The 20,543-nt window shown below is 41.8% G+C and overlaps 1 protein-coding gene across 1 annotated transcript in view; it reads left to right on the top strand.

Moving 5' to 3' along the window:
* The first annotated feature begins 337 nt into the window (after positions 1 to 337).
* The window catches only part of esamb (endothelial cell adhesion molecule b), a 58,441-nt gene continuing 38,235 nt past the window's right edge, over positions 338 to 20,543 (top strand). Inside the window, exon 1 of the mRNA XM_034097824.2 lies at positions 338 to 697. Within this exon, the coding sequence (XP_033953715.1) occupies positions 643 to 697 (55 nt within the window). The 5' untranslated portion in view covers positions 338 to 642. The remainder of the gene's footprint in view (positions 698 to 20,543) is intronic.

Raw genomic sequence — 20,543 nt, 5'->3', positions numbered from 1 at the left:
TTCCTATTTGACTGATGTGACTGCTTGACTGATGTGAAAAACTATGCATTATTTGTCATATATTTGTCATTAAATAGTGTACTCTAACTCCCAATGCACTTTGCAGAAAGTTTATAGGCACAAACACTCACACTGCCAATGTTAACTGCTATAATTGTTTAACTAAAAAAAAAACCCAATTCAACATGTTAACTCTTTCCCAAAGGACACACATTTGTCCATTGATGAGCTGCAGTTGAGTTTTTTTTACCAGGGGGCGTTACCGAGCGGCTGGAGACTGGCAGGTGGATAAGCCCCTACAGTTTACTGAGTGAGCGGCACAAGCGAAACGCTCTCAATCTGAGAAAGTGGGGCAGGTTGGATTCAACAGGGAAAGAGAAAGGAACCTCGAAAATGTTCCAGTGGTTTGTAAAGTGAAGGTGACAGGGGCCACCGGTTCCGCCCGCGATGTCAGACGCAGTTTGCAGGCGGGATTGTAAGGAGACGAAGCTTCACTTACACACGTTACCTCACTGGTTCTTGCAGCGCGCGCTTAATTGTAACCTGAAGAGAAATTAAGCAGCCGTTTAAGAGCGAAAGCAGTTTTTAGTACCAACTTTGAAGAAGCTCCTGTGTGCTGGAGCAGCCGGTGGATGTTGTGCCATGGAGATAAAGACAAGACTTCGAGCTACGCTGATGTTAATATGGATATTTCAAGGTAAGCTAATTAATGATCTCGAAGGATATCAAGCCACGTGCTGCTGAAAGTGGCTGCCTGTGAGTGACAGTGTGTAAGTAGCCTTTCACATAAAGGGAAACGGGTATATTTCAAACGACAAAGTGTTTTTTGACCTATTTTAAGTTTTTCCTGTTATCAAACTTTTGAACCAATTGGCAAGTAAAAAAACATCAACAAGTCTAAAATTGAAGCTTATTTCACTGGCTGTCATTTTTAGGGATAGGCCTACTTGTTATCAATGAAGTCAGCATTACAATACAAGACAAAGTACAGTGTACTGTAGCGGTATGACCTTTAACACATTGACACCAGATTTAAATTGGAAAGTGAAAATGTGTTAGCCTTTTCAGATTGACACATTGGCATCTGAAATGACTAATAAAAGCTTCACTTTCTCCTTCTCCATTATTTCTGCAGTCACATTTAATATTCAAGTGCAGGAACAAGCATGCGGACAATTCATGAAATATGTAATTGTTATTGTTGTGACTTGCTGTTTTACCAGAGGTCCCCTTTGAGCACACAATGCTACTCTACTCGTCATCTTAAAAGGGAATAATGTTGTTGTTGAATGCTCTGAAATAAATGTTAAGTTAGTGCTTTTGCTTATTTGATGGCTATTGTCCCTTGTGAGGTTGGAAATAACATTTTAAAGCATCAGTCAACCTGAAGCAGAAGGATGTCATTTAAAAACAATTCTGGAGGAGACATCTCGGCTGTCACATTTAGGGTCACTTATGGCTCATGGTTTCAACATCTGCACCCATTGTTGGTCATTTACTTGTATAGCTTGCATGTGCCTCTCAATGGCAATTAATGCATTGATAAACCAAAAAACATCACATAATGGCTCATCAAGTGACAGTTGTTGGATAATAAGAGAGGTTTGTGTTTGGTGTAAAGTGTAACAAAATTATTTGGAGCCAAAATTAGAGCCAGCCAGAGGCTATTACTTTACATAATCCCCAAAACATATACATATTTACAAGATTCATTAGGTTTTCCTCCTTTTTAACATCACTAATCTTTATAGTGAAAGAAGCCCTTAAGGTATTTTCTGACTTAGCCTACCTTGTTTCTGTCAACTGTGCTTCTGCATAATTTCTTACCAGATGTTGGCTTTCATCCATTGTGGAAACCAGAGATTGGTACAGCTTGTGTCTTTTATGTCAGGGTTTGTTTGGTTCAAACTGAGGTTTCGCTAAGGAACAACATTGGAGAAGACAGGAAATGGGATTTTATATCCAACTCCAACTTACTTTTGAGTGCTGCAATTACTTAGAAAGGATGTATGCTGTCCATGAACAATGCAGAGGACATCTGCCTTAAAATAGGTACTGTTTTCATAGACTTCTGGACAGAAACCACTCTGCTGTGACATTACATCTGCCGTCCTTTGACTGGGTGCCACTGCTTAATGGAATGAAACAAATGAAGGAATTCAGTTTGCATCTCACTGATGAGCAACTTGATAGATTTTCACATTTCTGACAGCAGCTAAGCCTGTTAAAAAACAGCAACAATCCTACCCATCAGAAATGTCATTATAAGTGACAATAAAGAAACTGCAGCACAAAACCGTATCGCTAGTCTGTTTGACTCCACATGTGCAAAGTAAACCCATCTGATCTGGTATTAATGCAGCACATCAGCTCATTGGCTTTACATGCTAAAATAGATCTGTTAATACTTAACACCGTGCAGAATCTCTTAAATATTGATAACACTGACACAGATGTACAATTTATAACCACTGAAAGCAATAAATCACATTTTAGTTGACAAGGCATTACCGCTGCCCATCAGATAGCTCAAACTGGCCTGAGGACACTGAGCAACAAGGTGTCTTGACTCCCTGCAGTCGGACGTTGGTTAGCACCGACTGCATTCCCCTCTTGTTGGCATGCCTTTCTCTTTGGCCATACAGTAGGCTATTCAAATATTGCCATGTCCTCAGCTGATGGTGTTCAGTGACGGCTGGTTTGTAATGAGACGGGGGCCACTTGACTCTGGTGTAAGCTGATGTTTGTGAGTCAGCTGTATCCCTTTTCACAGAATAACTCACAGAGCTTAGTGTAATTCTGATTATGTGCCGCACGATTAACATAACAAGAAATTGCTTGTCGTCGTCCAGCTTTGGAGCAAACAGCATTTAAGGCAGAGAGCTGCATGAGAATGAACTATTAGTGCAAAGATTCAGCAGATGCTCTAAAGAGTCTCCGTCATCTAGAGATCTGTGAGATATCTGGAAGAGCACAAGTCAAAGTCAAAGACTTAAACCATCAATCCAGTGCCTTTGACGTATTTCTCAATAGCAAAGTTGTGTGTTAATAGTTGTTTTGAAGGACCTTTTCTTATATTGTTTTTTAGGTTGTCATCAACTGAATGACACTATGAGAACTAAAAAAGTCTGTTTTCAGACACAGTTGTAAAGAAAGTTATAATCCACATTTGTATTGTTCTATAAGTGACAACGTTTTATTTCCTCCTGCAGGCTAGAAAAGGCTACATAATATTCAAAGTTAAAACGTTAGCCGTCGTTCTTCCGCGTCACCAGAACTCTGGTGCTGAGAAACCTCCCAGAGCCTGCATTTATTTTCTCTGACTCAAACTGGTGAATTGCCCCCAGTTTTCTGACCGGTTTAATTTGTTAGGCTGACGGATACCTATAATGTGTGGGAGCCTAATTGATCCGGTCCACTCTGTTTGCCACAAACACGCAGAAAGACCCCTGCAGAGGGTACAGAGGCAGAGAACCGTGCTTCCTAAAGGATTCTCTCATGTAAAACTGGGTCAATTTAATTGGCTTATGCTCGCCATACAATAATGAGGACGGCGGTGCTCAGATATTTGTGTTTCCACACACAACTGCTGCTGTATGTTCAACTCAATAACCAGTGACAGTTACAGTAGTTGAGGTTGTCAGGTGTTGATCAGAGCTTTGCGTGCCGGCTCACTGAGCTAATGTGACTCTAAGGCAGGTGATCAAAACAATCTGAATGTGCCAACTTTGATAGATGTGTGACTGCAATCATATCAGTACTGACACGGTACAGATTTTTACTCTCAGTTATATAAACTCCTAAGAGTTAACAGTATTAAGCAGCAATGGAGGGGAAAGTATTTGGCCTGCATTTCCCATCACAATTCTAGCAGTGAACACAATTATGAGTTTTTATATAATGTGTGCTATCATTGTTTTCCCTTGGTCTTGTTACAGTCAGCAGATTGTGTTTTCTTTGCTCTTATGCAGGTAATATTATTTTGCACGTTTTAGCTGATGCACATTCAAATAACCGTCCATGTTCCGCTCACATCAAACAGAAAACTATGGCACACAATGTTAACCGTTGTGTTCACACAACTCATCAGCATTTTGCTTTCTGAATGGCTCTCTTTGATGTTTGCCTCTGTACTGCATTAGTGATTTGCTTTCTGCAGCACACAGTCCGGCAACACTCATCATCATGCTTTTTCAGTAAGGAAACTTTACAGCATTAACTACAATTCTGACTATGAGCATGATGCACATTCAAAAGAATAGGCCTTCACCATGAATGTCTAGTGTCCTTTTTCATCTTTATAAAGTGAAAGGAAATAAGAGACAATGAGGAGGACAGCGTGTGACCTAAACATCTTTCAGCAGCCACATAAATAGCCAGATGTGCGGAACTCAGCCCCTCACTTAACAATATGTGACGCACTCCAATTGCACAAAATATGTTGGCCTCAGGAGAGAAGACATTGGGGGAAACGGCCCCTAAGTTTAAGGGTGACTCGTAGGGCTGGGCGATTTTTTCGGTTTTCACGATTAATTTGCATTTTTACTTTCCTACGGTTTGTGAAATGGCTGAACCGAAAAATCGCGATTTTAAAACATTTCTAGACTCCGCAGATTTGTTTTGCTTTAAGGGACTCCGTAGTAGCTTACTCTCTCACTTTCCAGAACGCGCACAAAACTCAGCCACATTGCCTGTGACTACCCGATCTGCAGCTCTGCCCGATCTGCTGTTGTTATGCTGTGTTCGTTGTTCGTTGTTGAGCATAACAGAGGACTCACACATTACATATTTTACCAACACACGCCTTTTCTCCTCCTTATCTCTTTCATGACTTTTCATTTAATATGGTTTTGAACGCTGTAATCAATACTCAAGACAGGAAAAACTTCACGGCTGGTTTCATTTCTGGTAGTTCCGGTTGTTGTCTCATGCTACCCACGTCTGTAAACAAACGTATTCAAATAAACTGTACCTTCATTTAATATTCAGCACTAATAATTAGGGATGCACGATAATTATCGGCCCGATAATTATCGGTCCGATATTAGGAATTATGACGTCATCCCGATAAACCGATAACAGTATTAATAGCCCCGATAATATACAATTTATTTTTTGGGTAAAAAAAAGAAAAAATACTGCGGTGTGGGTGGATTGGGATGAGGGGCGCTTGTTTTTCACTCGGCTCCTCCCGTTTTGCTAGTACTGTGGTGGTTTAGGAAGAGGGGAGTTCTTCACAAATCCAGCGCTCCCTAATACTTCGAACCTGATCAGTCACCTGAAACATCGCCATCGCTACGATGGTGTGTTAAAAGCGTACAAAGACAATAATACAATACAGTGTGTGTGTGTGTGTGTGTGTGTGTGTGTGTGTGTGTGTGTGTCTGCGCGCGCACGTTGGAGCTATGTGCAACTCAAGGCATATGCTCGAACCGGAGCTGCCTGGACGCTGCAATCATGTTGCTGAGTGTGCTGACTTTTCGTACAATGTCCCGCTGTCTGGCTTTCTGCATAAAGTCAAGTGCTCGGCGCAGTTGTGTGGATAGGGCGCTCCTCTGTTTTCATTTAAACAGCTCCTTATATCCGTTAGCGCAGCTAGCTAGCACCAGATGCTAACAACAACAATGCACGTAAGGTCTCTCTTGCTCGCTCGGACCACACGTACACACACCCTCCCGGTCCTCCAGATGGCCAGTCGGTGCCTGCCGGTGAGCGTGGAAGTGTGGTCTGCCACAAGCGGGCGGCAGGAGAGGGGCTGTCAGCAACATCAGCTTGTAGATGGTATTTTAAACTCGATGCGCTCTGAAGCTACGGGGCAGCCGAGGAAAAAAAATACACATGCGTTAATCGCGTTAAAATAATTAGTGGCGTAATTTTAATTTTTGTTATCGGTATCGGTCTTGAGAAGCAGGAAGTTATCGGTATCGGTTTCAAAAAACCAATATCGTGCATCCCTACTAATAATATCTCGACGTCTATACAGTAGTTGTCGTGTTGAAATCAGTAGGTTTCGGTGTGCAACACTCCGTGTCATATCGCTACTAAATTCACCTATATAGTAAATGGTATATTAGCCACATGCTAAATGCTAACCGGAGATGAAGGATTTTCAGAATAAAAGCTTAACAACTGCGCACGAGAACTTCTGGTTTTTCAGTATAAAACAGCATTTAAACTGACGGTATGTTTAAGGTACTTTATGCCATCAAAAACATTGATTTTAATTTATAACACTGTGCGCATGTGCAGAGCTGCAGATCGGGTAGTCACATAGCCTACTACAATCACATTCACCGCTTCACCGACAGATGTACCATAAAAATGTCCACGAACACAGATGAAGAACTCATTCCTAAAAAAGGTGCTACTTCAGTTGTATGGAAGCGGTCCGGGTACAAGCGGTCATACATAGAACAAACAACTGTTCTGTGTAAGGTCTGTAGAAAGACAACTTCCTAGAAAGTTAAAGGGATGTTATTTTGTTTGAGGGTATTTTTTTATTATTCATTTCATTATCATTATTTATTATTAGGGCCGGGACTTTAACGCGTTAATTAAGATTAATTAATTACACAAAAATTAACGCGTTAAAAAAATTAACGCATTTTAATCTCACTTTAATCGCACTTATTTTTGCACAGCGGAACGTTTCTCACTGGATGAGTTTCAGGCGTACCGATTATACTGGAGCACCAACTAACGTTCATGACTTCAGCATGGGACTTCAAACAACAACAAACCACGGTGAACAATAGTCAAACATGAACGAACAAGCTGATGAGACCGCTTTGGTCGGCCCCGTGGATGGGACATTTTGTTTTAAAAAAAACGGACGGATGGAAGCGTCGACAAGAGCACGGTTGTGTGCAAATTATGCAAAAAATAATTTTCATATCACCGCAGCACATCAAGCCTAAAGTATCACCTAAATGCAAAGCATGTAGCAGCTAGCGTGGACGTTAGTCCGACTCCGAGTGCAAGGAACCACACCCTGACCCAACCCACACTCAACCAGATGACTGGTTTCAGGGCCAGGATAAGTAAGTCCACGTCTGAGAAAACCAGGCATCCAGCTCCCTGGATTGCACTCGACTGGCTCGACATTAAGGACTGCCCGATGGCCCGGGGCCATCTAGTATCTAGCTCGGGCAATAAAGCCTCACCTGCTGGTTGCCCGATCGGGCAATCTATCATGTCAGTATCAGCAGCTCGCGGATCAGTAATGAGTGACCCGACAGTAAAACTAAACATATCTATAGCTAGTTTAGGTAGTTTGAGAGGTAATTGAAATAGCTACGTGTGATATTCTAACCTGAAGTGTGTGTTTTGTTCCGCTCACCGCTGCATGTGATGCAGAGCTGCGTGTCGAGTCTCGACTCGTCAGCAGCAGCTGATCTCTCTCTCCCGTCAGATTAGACTTCACTCGCGTTTATGTCCATATCGATCAGATCCAGCTAGTTCTAGCTAATGATATGACTACCTGCTTATTAAAAGACAACTACACAATAAGTGTCGCTATGCAACTGGATGAGGCCACAAAGTATAGCGCAGCATTATGCATTTGTTTACATGCCCACCGGAACCCCGAGGCATTACCAACAGATCAACGCACAATCAACCCATCCAGGACATCTCTTTCTCCACATTAAGTGTTAGACATTAGAATGGACTATTCTTGTCTGTCACATACTCTTCTTGTCTGTCACATACTCTTCTTGTCTGTCACATACTCTTCTTGTCTGTCACATACTCTTCTTGTCTGTCACATACTCTTCTTGTCTGTCACATAAGTGGCGCAACTGAAGCGGTATTGCTCTAAAGGGAAATTATTTTGACCGAATATATTTAGATTTGCCGGCTAATGGGAACTCTGACGTGTGCTTCGCGGATGCTCTCGGCTCCTCTCGACTGCTGCTCGGGTCTGCTCGGTCAGCTTCCGGATGAGGAGGCATTCGTTCGACCAACTTACAGTAGTTAACATTACAAACATTTTTAACAGGGGCCATAATAGTGTAAATAATGTTTGTTTTGGCAGTTATAACTGAATGTAATGTGTTCTACTTTTTTCCATCTGGGAAGGCATTTGCCTTCATCAGATGGAAAGTGTTTTGACCAACAACTTAAGTATTTCTTATAGCTATGCAGGACATGAAGCGAGCAAACACAAACAAGAACAAACAAACAAGTGAAATGAAGAATAACATTGAAATTGTACAATATAATATTGTGGTGTTCATCTTATAATTCAGTCTAGAGAATGCACCAGACAGCATCTAAGACCTGCACAAATCAAAAATGTCTAGGGGGACGGAGGCCCCCCAAACCCTTCGTGCCATTTCGTCCACGTGCATTTTTCAGGGCAATCTCTATTGGGCTCAGGGCCATCTATAAATTAGCTTAGATGGCCCACAGGGCCATCTCCCAAAATCCTTAATGTCATGCACTTGGACTGTAGACCACTTGGAGTAAAATCCATGTGAAAATTGCTTCTCACTGTTCTCAGGTCAAATATGTATATTTGATTAAAAATGCGATTAATTTCGATTAATTAATTACAAAGCCTCTAATTAATTTAATTTTAATGATTAATTTTTTTAATCGAGTCCCGGCTCTATTTATTATCTGTTGTATTTCATTTTACAAGTTTTTTTCAGGGATGGCCTACAAGAGATTTTTTTTTCAGTTTGATTTAAAAAAAATCTTTGCACATTAATGACAGTGCCGTGGTGCTGTTTTTATTTTCTTTTTTTTATTCTTGAACAACTGATTTGTTCACATAGGCCTAGACTACTTGGTAATCTCATTTATTTGTATTGTGTTAATAAAGAAAATATGTATTTAAATTTTGCCTTGGTCTGGTTTGTTTAGAAAAAAAATCGAGGTTTAAATCGAAAATTGTCCATTAGTTAGACAAAATCGAGATTTGATTTTTAGGCCAAATCGCCCAGCTCTAGTGACTCGTGCTATTTTTAGAACGTGCCCTGCGGGCGACTCATTGCCTCCCTGCGGGTGACCAGGTGCTCGAGGGCATGGTGTTAAGATACCCCTGCCTCAGGGGGTCGTAGTGGGGGATGGAGCCAATATCGGCTGACATTGGGCAATCAGCGGAGTACACCCTGGACAGGTGGCCAGTCAATTATAGGGCTGACCAAACACTTCGACAATTATTCACACCTACAGGCAATTTAGAGGCACCTATTAACCCATCCTTTGTGTCTTTGTGGGAGATAACTAGGAGAAACCAACGCGGGGACAAGGAGAACAATTTCAAACCCCACAGAAAACTACAGATATTTTCTATAGTAGCAGTTATATTTCTGTCATTGAGCAGTATAGTGATGTTTAGAACTGACCTTTTCTTGTATTATTTCTATTAGCAGAATACAAAATTCCAATCACCTCTACTCCAATTAAAGAAAACGTACAGTCTTGATAATGCGTATACAGTTAGAGGATGAAGTTCCCTGTCTTTATTCAGCTGTAACATGAAGATTGCCATGTCTCTTCAAATGTATGAAGATCTTGACAGGTTGTAAAAAAGATATTGTTTGCCAAAACAAACACCTTTTTGAAATACTGTATTGAGACATGCAAGTTGATCAGACGTACAGTGTATGTTGTTTGTAATTTAGAAGTGTTATTGTTCATCTGGTTTGCATTCTTCCTCTCTTTTAAAAATTGAACAAGAAATGTAAATGAGGAGACACAATAAATGAAAAGTTCATAAACCCTCAGATCAACTTTTTGTGTATTCTGGCAAATCTGTTAGGAAATGCATGTAATTATATGTATCCTTTGTAGTCCAAGGGGAAAATATATTCACAGAAACACAAGAGATAGATAAGCTCAGCATGAATCATTAGTAAACCTAAAGCTGCAACCACAATGTACTTCATTGGTGGTATGCATGTATGAATATCAAGCAGACTTTGTGACACCTTGTGACCCATTTTCACCTCTCCACCTACGTTCCATCTTCATGTAGTTAATGATGTGGCTACTGGTGACCAGTCCGGTTTGTTCACTGGGGAGATGAGAATATCCAGACACTTTAAAAAAATCTTCCCACTCGCCCAATTAGATTGTCATGTTGCAGTTTAGCTGTGTCTGAAAAATACGAAAGGAAGAAGCATTAAAATCAACTGTGTTTACGTTTGTACTACCTGGAGGCAGATATCCCCGTTGATTGTGATATGTAAACGAGGCATCCACGAGCAATGTGTCATTGACACCCCAGGCGTGGGCGAGGGTCTTGATGATTTAGACCAGGTGCACCAAGGGAAATGGCACACAGTAATGAGGTACATTCGCTCTTTAAATGAGACCATAACTGTGGGTAGAAACCAGTGTGTGAACTTCAGAGACAAGACACACACACACACACACACACACACACACACACACACACACACACACACACACACACACACACACACACACACACACACACACACACACACACACACACACACACACACACACACACGCTCTGCAATGGGCATACTATTGTCTCCAGCAACAAACGATTTACGAAGAATTTATCTTAATGTTTGAGACAAATAGGGATGCACCGATAATTATCGGCCCGATAATTAGGAATTATGACGTCATCCCGATAAACCCGATACCAGTATTAATGGCACCGATAATATACAATATATTTTTTGGGTAAAAAAAGAGAAAAAAATACTGCGGTGTGGGTGGATTGGGATGAGGGGCGCTTGTTTTTCAATCGGCTCCTCCCGTTTTGCCAGTACTGTGGTATTAGTGGTTTAGGAAGAGGGGAGTTCTTCACAAATCCAGCGCTGAGTGTGCTGACTTTTCGTACAATGTCCCACTGTCTGGCTTCCTGCATAAAGTCAAGTGCTCGGCACAGTTGTGGCGAAATGTCGCTCCTCTGTTTTCATTTAAACGGCTTCTTATATCCGTTAGCGCAGCGAGCTAGCACCAGATGCTAACAACAACAATGCACTTAAGGTCTCTCTCTCGCTCGGGCCACACATACACACACCCTCCCGGTCCTCCAGATGGCCAGTCGGTGCCTGCCGGTGAGCATGGAAGTGTGGTCTGCCACAAGCGGGCGGCAGGAGCGGGGCTGTCAGCATCAGCTTGTAGATGGTATTTTAAACTCGATGCGCTCTGAAACTACGGGGCGGCCAAGGTAAAAAAAATACACCTGCGTTAAAATAATTAGTGGCGTACATTTTTTTTTATTATCGGTCTTGAGAAGCAGGAAGGTATCGGTTTCAAAAAACCAATATCGTGCATCCCTAAAATAAATGCTATTAAAGGTGGGGTAGGTAAGTTTGAGAAACCGGCTTGAGATACACTTTTTGTTATATTCCATGGAATGCTCTTAACATCCCGATGGCAATGAATATCTTAAGTGCTTTGACAAAAAATCCATAAAAAAATTTAATCTGTGGAAGCCGTAATACTGGACCCGGCTAAAATAACTGGATGGCCTACATGCCTGTCAGCCTTCCATCGGGGCACAATCTTATCTCGTGCCCTCATTGGTCATGTGCGCGTCCGTGTGTGTTGGAGGAGGGGCTCTATAAGGAAGTGGCAGATTTTCTCCGGTTGTGTATTTTCAAATTCTAGCGATCTCGAGCTGGTTTCTCAAACTTACCTACCCCACCTTTAATGCTTAAATATATTTCAGACATTTGTGCTGTTCTTCGGCATCAAAAATTTAATTGCAAGAGGATGCTACTCTTACGGAGGATTTTTAAAGCACTATGAATGCAAAACACGGTTTCATTGGCATTTTAAAATGTTTGCTTTTATCCAAAGAGGAAGATTGATTTTCAGTCTAAAATGTGTGAAAACTGCTTGTCTGTATAAAATGTATGTTGTGTTTTTTTGAGTGCAGGTAGAAACCGAGCTGTCTGGTGGCGGCAGATGAGTTTTGCACTTAGACGCTAGAAGATTATGGTGAAGCAATAGGAGAAGATGGCTTTTTCTCTGTAGTGTCATCCAGTTGGATGGGTTATCTTCCATGCCTTATTGGTGATAGGTTAGTTCTAAAATGGTAGGTGATAGCCCTGGGATACAGGTGATTATTATTCTTTTTCTTTTAACGTGTAAAAGGACAGAAATGGGTTGGAATCAGAGATGAGAGATTAGTATTCATTGAGGAGTGAGAGGCATCCTTGCTCCTTTCTGCTGTTGCTTGACTGTCGCGCCAGATGGAGGGGAGGGTTGCTGAGGCCAGATTAATCCTGTGATCTGGTTTGAGGTGTAACCTGGCCTTACAATCTTCAGGCCTGGGTATGCTAAGCTAAAGAAGGTCCCTCAGGTCAATCCTATGGTGGTAACTCACCCACACAGGCTGCAGCTCTGGAATGTTACTCCCTCTCATTTATTGCACTATTAATACAAATCTTTTAATTGACTTTAGCTAAAACATAACTAATTGATTCTTGACATTGTTACTATAAGGCTGTATCAATGAGAGGTTTTGAGATATTAAGGTTAACACATCTTTCATAGGATAGTTATTTTGTAGTGGCTTGCATAGAGTACATCCTTAGTACAAAATATCTATATACTAAACATTGGTGTCTATGGCAATGTACATTAGTTAATTGGTTCGGACAAACAATGTACATACACAGAATTAAACGTATGGAAAATAAACAATACGATTTGTAGTAATGTTGCAGAGTGCAAAGGGTGTGTTGGCATATATTACTGTCTAAACAATTATTGCTCTTTTTTTTCAAATTTTAAGATGTAAACGGTCAGATTATAATTTAAGGTCACAATTTTTTTTCTCTGCTCTTTCTGCTCACCATGTATGTTACTGTAAAAGCTCCAGAGCCCTTTGTGGTTTCCCTAAATCCCCTTACTTCATTCTCCAGCCCTCAAGTGTTTATTGCAGCTGTAACATCAATTTACTTTGTAGATCAAATTCTAACGCTGTTTGGCCCTGCTGGTGGTTAGGCAATGGCCATTAGAACTAATACCTCTGGGAGTGTTGACGCTCAAAATAGAAACAACATACCAAGCAGAATATATGGCCCAACAGTATTTTATAATCTCAGTGATCTGTCAAATCCTGTAATAATTGGCTCTTTGGGATGACTGAATTGAAGCCGGGCAGAGTAATTACCTTACCGTCACTTGAGGTTTCAGTAAGCCTCTCTAGATGTCATTAGTACGACCATGCAGGGTTTGATAAGAGGAATTGCTCCTCAGCATCCCCCCCAATGTTAGCCTTCGAGCAATGACTTTAGTCTTGAGATTTTTATTATTATTTTGACTATGCAAACCAACAACCTCCCCATACATTTACTGTATAATGATTCCCCAGTTGGTGAGGAACAGAACTATACCACACACGAATATTTTCAAGCAGAAATTAGATCAAAACACACAAATCAAAAAAGAGGCTGCTCTCCAAGAGTTGAAATGAGAACTATTTAGATCAAATAAAAGAGGATTTGCAGTTTTTCTAAATGAAACTCCAGTTTACAGATTATGTAGAAGTTCAATGAAATATATTTCGTTATTATCCTGCAACTGTTACTCATATTGACACTGACTCTGAAATATTACTCAGTCTGGGGCTTACTTCCATTTAGTAATTGCACAGAAATGCATAGGTCAAGATGCAAACATTTTAATAGGATTAGTAATTACAGGTTTGGTAAAACATGTTTCTTGTAATTTTAACATAAACCATAATATTCAGCTCAATAACTGCTTTGTTCAAAGCAGGCTCCTCTTAAGGACAGTATTTATTTCTGCTGAAATTATCTGTTGTTTCTTAATTGTTTGTGGTGTGGCATTTACAAAGATTAGTCCAGCAGCTTTCCTACTTTCTGCAACAATTGTTCGATTCTTAATTAGTTTGTCATTGACTTGATTAACCATTAACGAGATTTATTCAAATAATTTAACATATATGCAGGCCAATATATCTACAATCAGAATACATACTATAGATATTGTTGTTTTTTCTAAAGTCTTTTTGTATTTCATAATGTCTTACATAAAAATCTGTACCATTGTGTATAACTGAGAACATAAATATTTAGGTTTAACAAGCACGGCTCCATTTTAAACTCACAAAGAATCATTTGAAAGTAAAGAATAATGTAAAGAAAGTCTATTAACAGACAGATTTTCTTACACAGTCACTGGATGGCAAAGCTGTCATTTTATAAACCACGCGAGTGCTGACAAATAGCTTTTTAAGAAACAGATATAGATATCCTGAAATGTAATTAGCCAAAAGACATGAACTGCTTTTGAAGCACTCTCCTGTATCTCTGTCAGCTACATGCCAGCAGCCAGTCATGCATTTGGTCAAATTACGATCTATAGAGCGAGAATTACCTTCACATCGGTTTTTTTTCAGGAGGGAATTTGCTATTTCTATTTCAAGCCCAGAGGTTGGTTGGTCCTCTAAATTGATCTGGCGAACACAGCTGCTTCTAAGAAACCTGCTCACCCCTGATAAGCTCAGTAACCATGGCACCTTTACCTGCATGGCTTAGACATCAAATATGCTTCATTTCCGGTGGAAGTCATAAAGTTTCTCTTGCATCAAGTCTACATAATCTATTCTGAAACGGTTGAGTTGTATGAGAACTGATTCAGCCCTGAAAACGGCATGAACATAATATATTGAATTCAGCCTTTCTTTACTCTAAATATATATATATATATATATAGTGTATAGACATTACCTTACAGTTAAAAGGGAAAATAAGCATTACTAGGCAAAGTGTCCGTCTCCACAACATCTTTCCTGTTTCAAATGTAAAGTACACTCCATGTAAGGATATTTTCAGGTGATGAGTGAATGAGGTCTCAGGCATGAGAGGGTGAATGAGAAAGTCTCTAAAACAAACTTTAAAAAAGAAGTTCTCTCACAGACTTTATTACATGGCAGAGCTACTGAGGTTTTCATGGTGAAATAGACCTAGATGGTTTACTGATTATGTGTACCAAGTTATTTCTGACCATGTACTAGATGTTTGCTAAGCGCCCTCAGCCATTCTTGATAAAATCTACTCCAACAAATGTTTGATTCTTGTGGAAAACCACAGACTTTGATGGCTTGAAATGAACCTGCAAACGCAATATGCATGTAAAGTTTGTATAAGATGTAACTCAACAAGATCAGAATCTAATTTTGCACCTTTTGATCTGGATGTCAGATCAGTATTGATTAGGGCTGCACGATTTGGGGAAATCTAATTGCGATTTTTCTGACAGATATTGCGATTTGATTTGCGATATTTGTTTTTAAGCGACCCAACGGAAGTGTATTGTAAAATGCGGCAATATCTCCGGCTAGGAAGGTCGTATCAACGTGCTCCCGTCTCTAGCACCACCGCAGCCCGAGCTACGAGTGAACAAACTAAACTTACAATAAACTTCCGTTGGGTTTCTTTAAAGTCAAGCTTCAGTTTAAGATTCACCCTGTAATAGATGTAAAACATGTGATGGAGCATTACTAACCTGACTCCGATGGTTTGTTTCACCAAACCATCTAGGAAAGCTCCATTGGAAGCCATTTGGAAAAGTATTTCAAAAATACTTGGCTGGTGATTGGATCAATCTGTCTGTCACCTACTATCATCAATCAATAGGATACGGCTGTAATAGGCCTAAGGCCTTTTAGTCGCTCATAAATAAGTAGATCACTGTTCTTTATATACTATGGATGCTGGCAACAGTCACATAGTCCAAATTGAAGGTGATGTTTGACCAGTAATGGTCGAGGCGGGACTTGAGACAGTTAACCGTCTTGGATGTGACAACGCTTTCTGGCAGATCCTTCCACAAGTCAACCACACGCAGGCTGAAAAGGTTGCGGCGGATAGCCAGTCTTGAGTACCGTTTCTTCAACTTGAGGCAGTGTCCACGAGTCCTGGTGTTATAATCCCGTTGTAGTGGGCATGATGTTTTGTAGATGTTGTGGAGATATTTGAAAACTTCGATCATATCTCCCCTTTCTATAATACATACTCGGGATTTTAAGACTTTGCAGTCGTTCTTGGGCCACTTCTGATTGGTTAACAATGACTGGTACATGTGGAGCACAGCACTTCTGATTGGTGTGGATGACTGATACACAAGAAGAACAAAAAAAAGAAAGAAAACAAAAATAGAAAATCGCAGCCTTTGCGATTTGATAATTGCATCATTTAAAATTGCGATTTCGATTTAAAATCGATTAATCGTTCAGCCCTAGTATTGATGGGAACTTCAGTCGATTGAAGCAATTAATTCCGCAAGCTGCTTTCTTTCCTTCGTTCTCCTCTCGCAGAGCCAGGCCAGGATACATTGGTGCTCAAGGGATGCGTTTGCGTTGGGACAACCAGAGAGCTGACCAATCAGCTTCCTGTCGCTGCTACTATTGGTTAAACTCTGTGAGAGACGGGGGAATTGCATCAGTGTAATGAAAACTATCAATGTTTTATTTTGTTAGAAAAATATCACTCAACACCGGTTTGAGAATCAATAGTCAGGAACACATTTTTGCAAGAAGGAGCAGAGTTAACTCACATACAGGAATATGGTTCAACGCACACACGTGAGGTTTGCTGCTCCAAGGAACAGGAAATCACATCAAGCTTATTATAGTCTAAGTGCAGTCCCACTCATTCAATGAGTACAATACCACCAGGCGCGCCGGATTCATTTTAGAAGTGGGGGGGCCAAAAAAGTGCGTGTGTATGGCCCAATCCCAAACCACGCCCTACACCCTACCCCTACACACTCCCCCTCTGTGACGGAGTGAACTCCGTGGAGTGACACATGAGGCTCCCTCCTGTCAGATGGAGGGAGTAAATACAGCAGCAAGCTTTGGGACGGCCTCCCCTCTCTCCGGCAGAAACAGCAAATGCCGTAACTGTATGTAATAACGGTTTAAAATCAGCATCTCTTTGACAAAAAATGTAAATTAATAACTCAAATAAAACTCCAAACATTTTTAATTGTGTTACTTTTTTGTAAAGCTCTTTTAGTTTTAAACCTGATGTTTATAAGCTTCTTAGTTTTTGCAACAGTCTGTAAATATACACAACTTTATAATAAAATGCACACATTTACCTTTTTCTAGACTAAACACAGGTATGATCCTAAGTTAAAAACATATGAGGTTATCATGAGGTTGTTAACATCGCAATTTATCAGTGGATGTTTGCTGGAAGCCTGGAACTAGGCTACTTGTAAACAGCGTGTTTCCTGACGGTCACACACAGCGTTGAGACCGGTCAGGTAGCCTACCTCTGGCTACAGGTAATGCAATTCATGATACTTATTTCAAGAAATTCAAGAAATGGACATAAATTATTTATTTTACCGAACCAAACAACAATTCTTGTGAAAAGAACGTAGGCCTATAACAAGCTTGTTAACAGTAACACAAGCTGTGATGTCGTGTAATTAAAATCACATGACTAAAATGTCCAATAACAGATGAGGGTGGAGCAACCTTCAAACAAATGTCCCACAATACATAGGGTAAAGCAAAACAAAAATCCCCACGTGCCAAAGTAAACCTCCCTTCGCTCACTGGCAAAGCAGAAACTCCGGAGCACTTTTTTGTGGTCCAGGCCGTTGGTCAAATCTTTGTGGATGTGGAGGAAGAGAAGGTGATTTAAGCGGCGCTCGGACTAGTTGAACGAAGGAACGTCTTCAACCGACGGTGGCTGGAGAAGCTCCGCTCAGCTGTTGCATTGGACATCGGCACAGTCAAATACAGCCATAGAAGCTTGACCACTTCACTGAAGAGGGATTGCGTGCCTCGTCCCTGTGCCGCCAGCATGTCCGCGATTGTGGCCACCTTAACAAATAAAGTAAACAACGTAACAAATAAACAAATCTAAGCTTTTTTATTGGTTGTAATTTACATGGATACATTTGAATGGTGTGACAATGTCCTATTTCATTGGGTTAAAATGTAGATATTCTTCCTGTTATGTCTGCCTGCTTTATTTTACCTTATGCAAAGTGACCTGCTCTATCGAAATCAGTCGCATTGACCCGAAGACACATTTTGAGTTGTATACTCTGTTGGAAAGAGGAGATTCCGAGCTTTCTAATGATATCTGGATTGTTTTTGTACTCCAAATATTAAGCAAAATATGTCACATTAGCCTATATAATGACTAGTCATCATTTTGAGAAAAAGGCCTTCAAAGTGTCCTCTTCACTGGATCGATCTGATTGATTATTAGCAGAGCAAATAATCAAAATACTACGGAGGGAAGATATTTTCGTTTGGATTACTGGTCTGTGGGAAGCTCGCGAGTGTGTGTGTGTATACGTGTGTGTGTTTGTGTACACCGGCTGTTGTTATGCCTGCTGTGAAGTTACTCCGTTCTCCGCTTGTAATTATGCCGTTAAAATCTTCAAAGTTGTATTTATCATCTGAATTTGCCGAAACAAGTATAATATTCTGAAAGCCAAGACTTTGTTTATTTGAAATCAGATAAAAACAAACTGTAACGGACCCTGCCGTGTTATCTATGATTACTATGCCTTACATTCATAATTTCAGTGGGAGGGAGGGGGAGGGGCGCTGAGGAACAGCAGAGTGGCACGTGAGAGGCGAGCTGTCATCTTCCCTTTACAAGCTTCAAAAATGCCTGTAGATAATGAGATTGAATATAATAAAAATATAGCCTACACAGCTAGATCAGACGGTGTTCTTTTTAGATGCGACTTTAGAGTAGAGGGGAAGTATTGAAACGGGATTTGTACAGTGTTCTGCGCCGTGTACGTGTGTTTGTATATTTTTGCGTTTGTGTGTGTATTGTGTTTCTTTCCCGGGGAAAACACTCACGAGAAACACCGGCTGTTCTCATTCATAACACTCCGTTCGATGTCTCACTATGGGATGCGCCTCATCGCGGAGCAAACAGAAGCATCAATATCATTACGCCAATCCTGATTGGCTGGTGATCTTGACGTCAGCGTCAGGGGAAATCACCCCCTATAAGTAGCTTGCGCCACAACGCATGCGTCATTCAAACACCTCTTCTCGCTTCAGAGCACATCTCTACAGTAGCCGGGCTAGCTTCACTGTCCAGACTGAACCCAAATACCATTTCGGTCGACGGGCGCTAGCCGGCTACTCCTTCTGCCTCGCAGGAAGACGGTAGTACTAACGCCGTTAGTACTTAAAAATCGACCTCACCCTTCTCTACGAGAAAGTAAGGTAGGTCCGATTTTTTCAAGCTAGCAGCACACCTGTTGCTAGCTCGCTAGCTCGCTCCCTCTCTACCGACACCACGGTAGCGAGGAAGTTTTTATTTTCTCTTCCCCACGGAGGGGAAAAGGATTAAAATAAAAAAGGAGCATACTGCCACACCAGTCAGTATTCTCCGGGAATAAAAGACCCACACCGTCCTTTTTCTCCGGATTAAGGACAAGGTGGTAATACCTTTTTTCCCGTCCCACCTGTCGAGAGCGGGCCCTCTCCACGCCACGAGGCGACAAAGATGGACGCCCCTCTCCCTCACACCAGAGGAGTCAGGGACTCGGTGGCTCGACTCTGCGGCTGTGGGTTGAAGATCTCGGGCACAGACACACACCAGGTCTGTTCGTCCTGCCTCGGGCTGGAACACGCCCGAGGCGCTATCGACAACCCCGGCTCATGCGGACATTGTGTCCGCTTCACAGTCAAGAGCCTCCGCCGACGGCTAGCGAGACAAGCTAGCCTGTCGGAACAGGACCCCCCCATGTCCATGGACCCGCCGGCCGGCAGTGAAGACACGGGGGCGTCCGCCACAGAGAGCGAACCTCTCTCCGTGTCGGTCTGGGGCTCATTATCAGCGATGGCCTCAGAACCGGAATCCCGCGCCCTGGCAGGCCGGGACCCGGTGACGACAAAACACGCGGGAACAGATTCCCGAGCTTTACAAGCCTCCATGCAAAGGAGGTGTGAGACGGGTCTGTGAAGGCACCACCGTCACACGCATGCGCAGTGCCGGCTGAAGCCGTAAGCGTGACATCGCAGCTGGCTCTAAGGAGCATACAGCAGGAGATACTCACGACATCTGCCTGGGCTTCTCAAAACAGTTACACTTTATCTGTTTTCACAAGCCCAGAGAGAGTCAACCCATATTCTGGAGAGAGAGGTTCTCTCTCTCCTAGAAAGAAGGGTTTTATCTATAATGCCCGCCGAGCAGAGTCAGATTACGCAGACAAATGTCCTCGTAAAGCACCCGCTCAACATGGGTCTCATAATAAAACTATACCCCGCGCGCCACAGAGTGCGGAGAGTATTGGTTATTATGTAATGCGTAGTGGCACTACACCCGACTTTTCTAGTGCGGGATGCGCCTACGGGTGCTGTCCTTTCACGGAAGGTGGTCACCACGGACGCATGTCAGACAGGCTGATGGGGTATTTACGAAGGTCGCCCGGTGAGAGGTCTCTAGAGCAGAGACCTCCAGCGGGCGCACGTAAATCACCCGGAGCTTTTAGCGGTGTTCCCCACCCGAAAATGCTTCCTGCCTTCTCTCAGAGGACACCATGTCCTCGTGAGGACAGACAACACGATATCGTGTATG

Source organism: Pseudochaenichthys georgianus, chromosome 13, assembly GCF_902827115.2.
Source record: "Pseudochaenichthys georgianus chromosome 13, fPseGeo1.2, whole genome shotgun sequence".
NCBI lineage: Eukaryota > Metazoa > Chordata > Actinopteri > Perciformes > Channichthyidae > Pseudochaenichthys > Pseudochaenichthys georgianus.
This window is presented reverse-complemented; position numbering and strand designations above follow the sequence as displayed.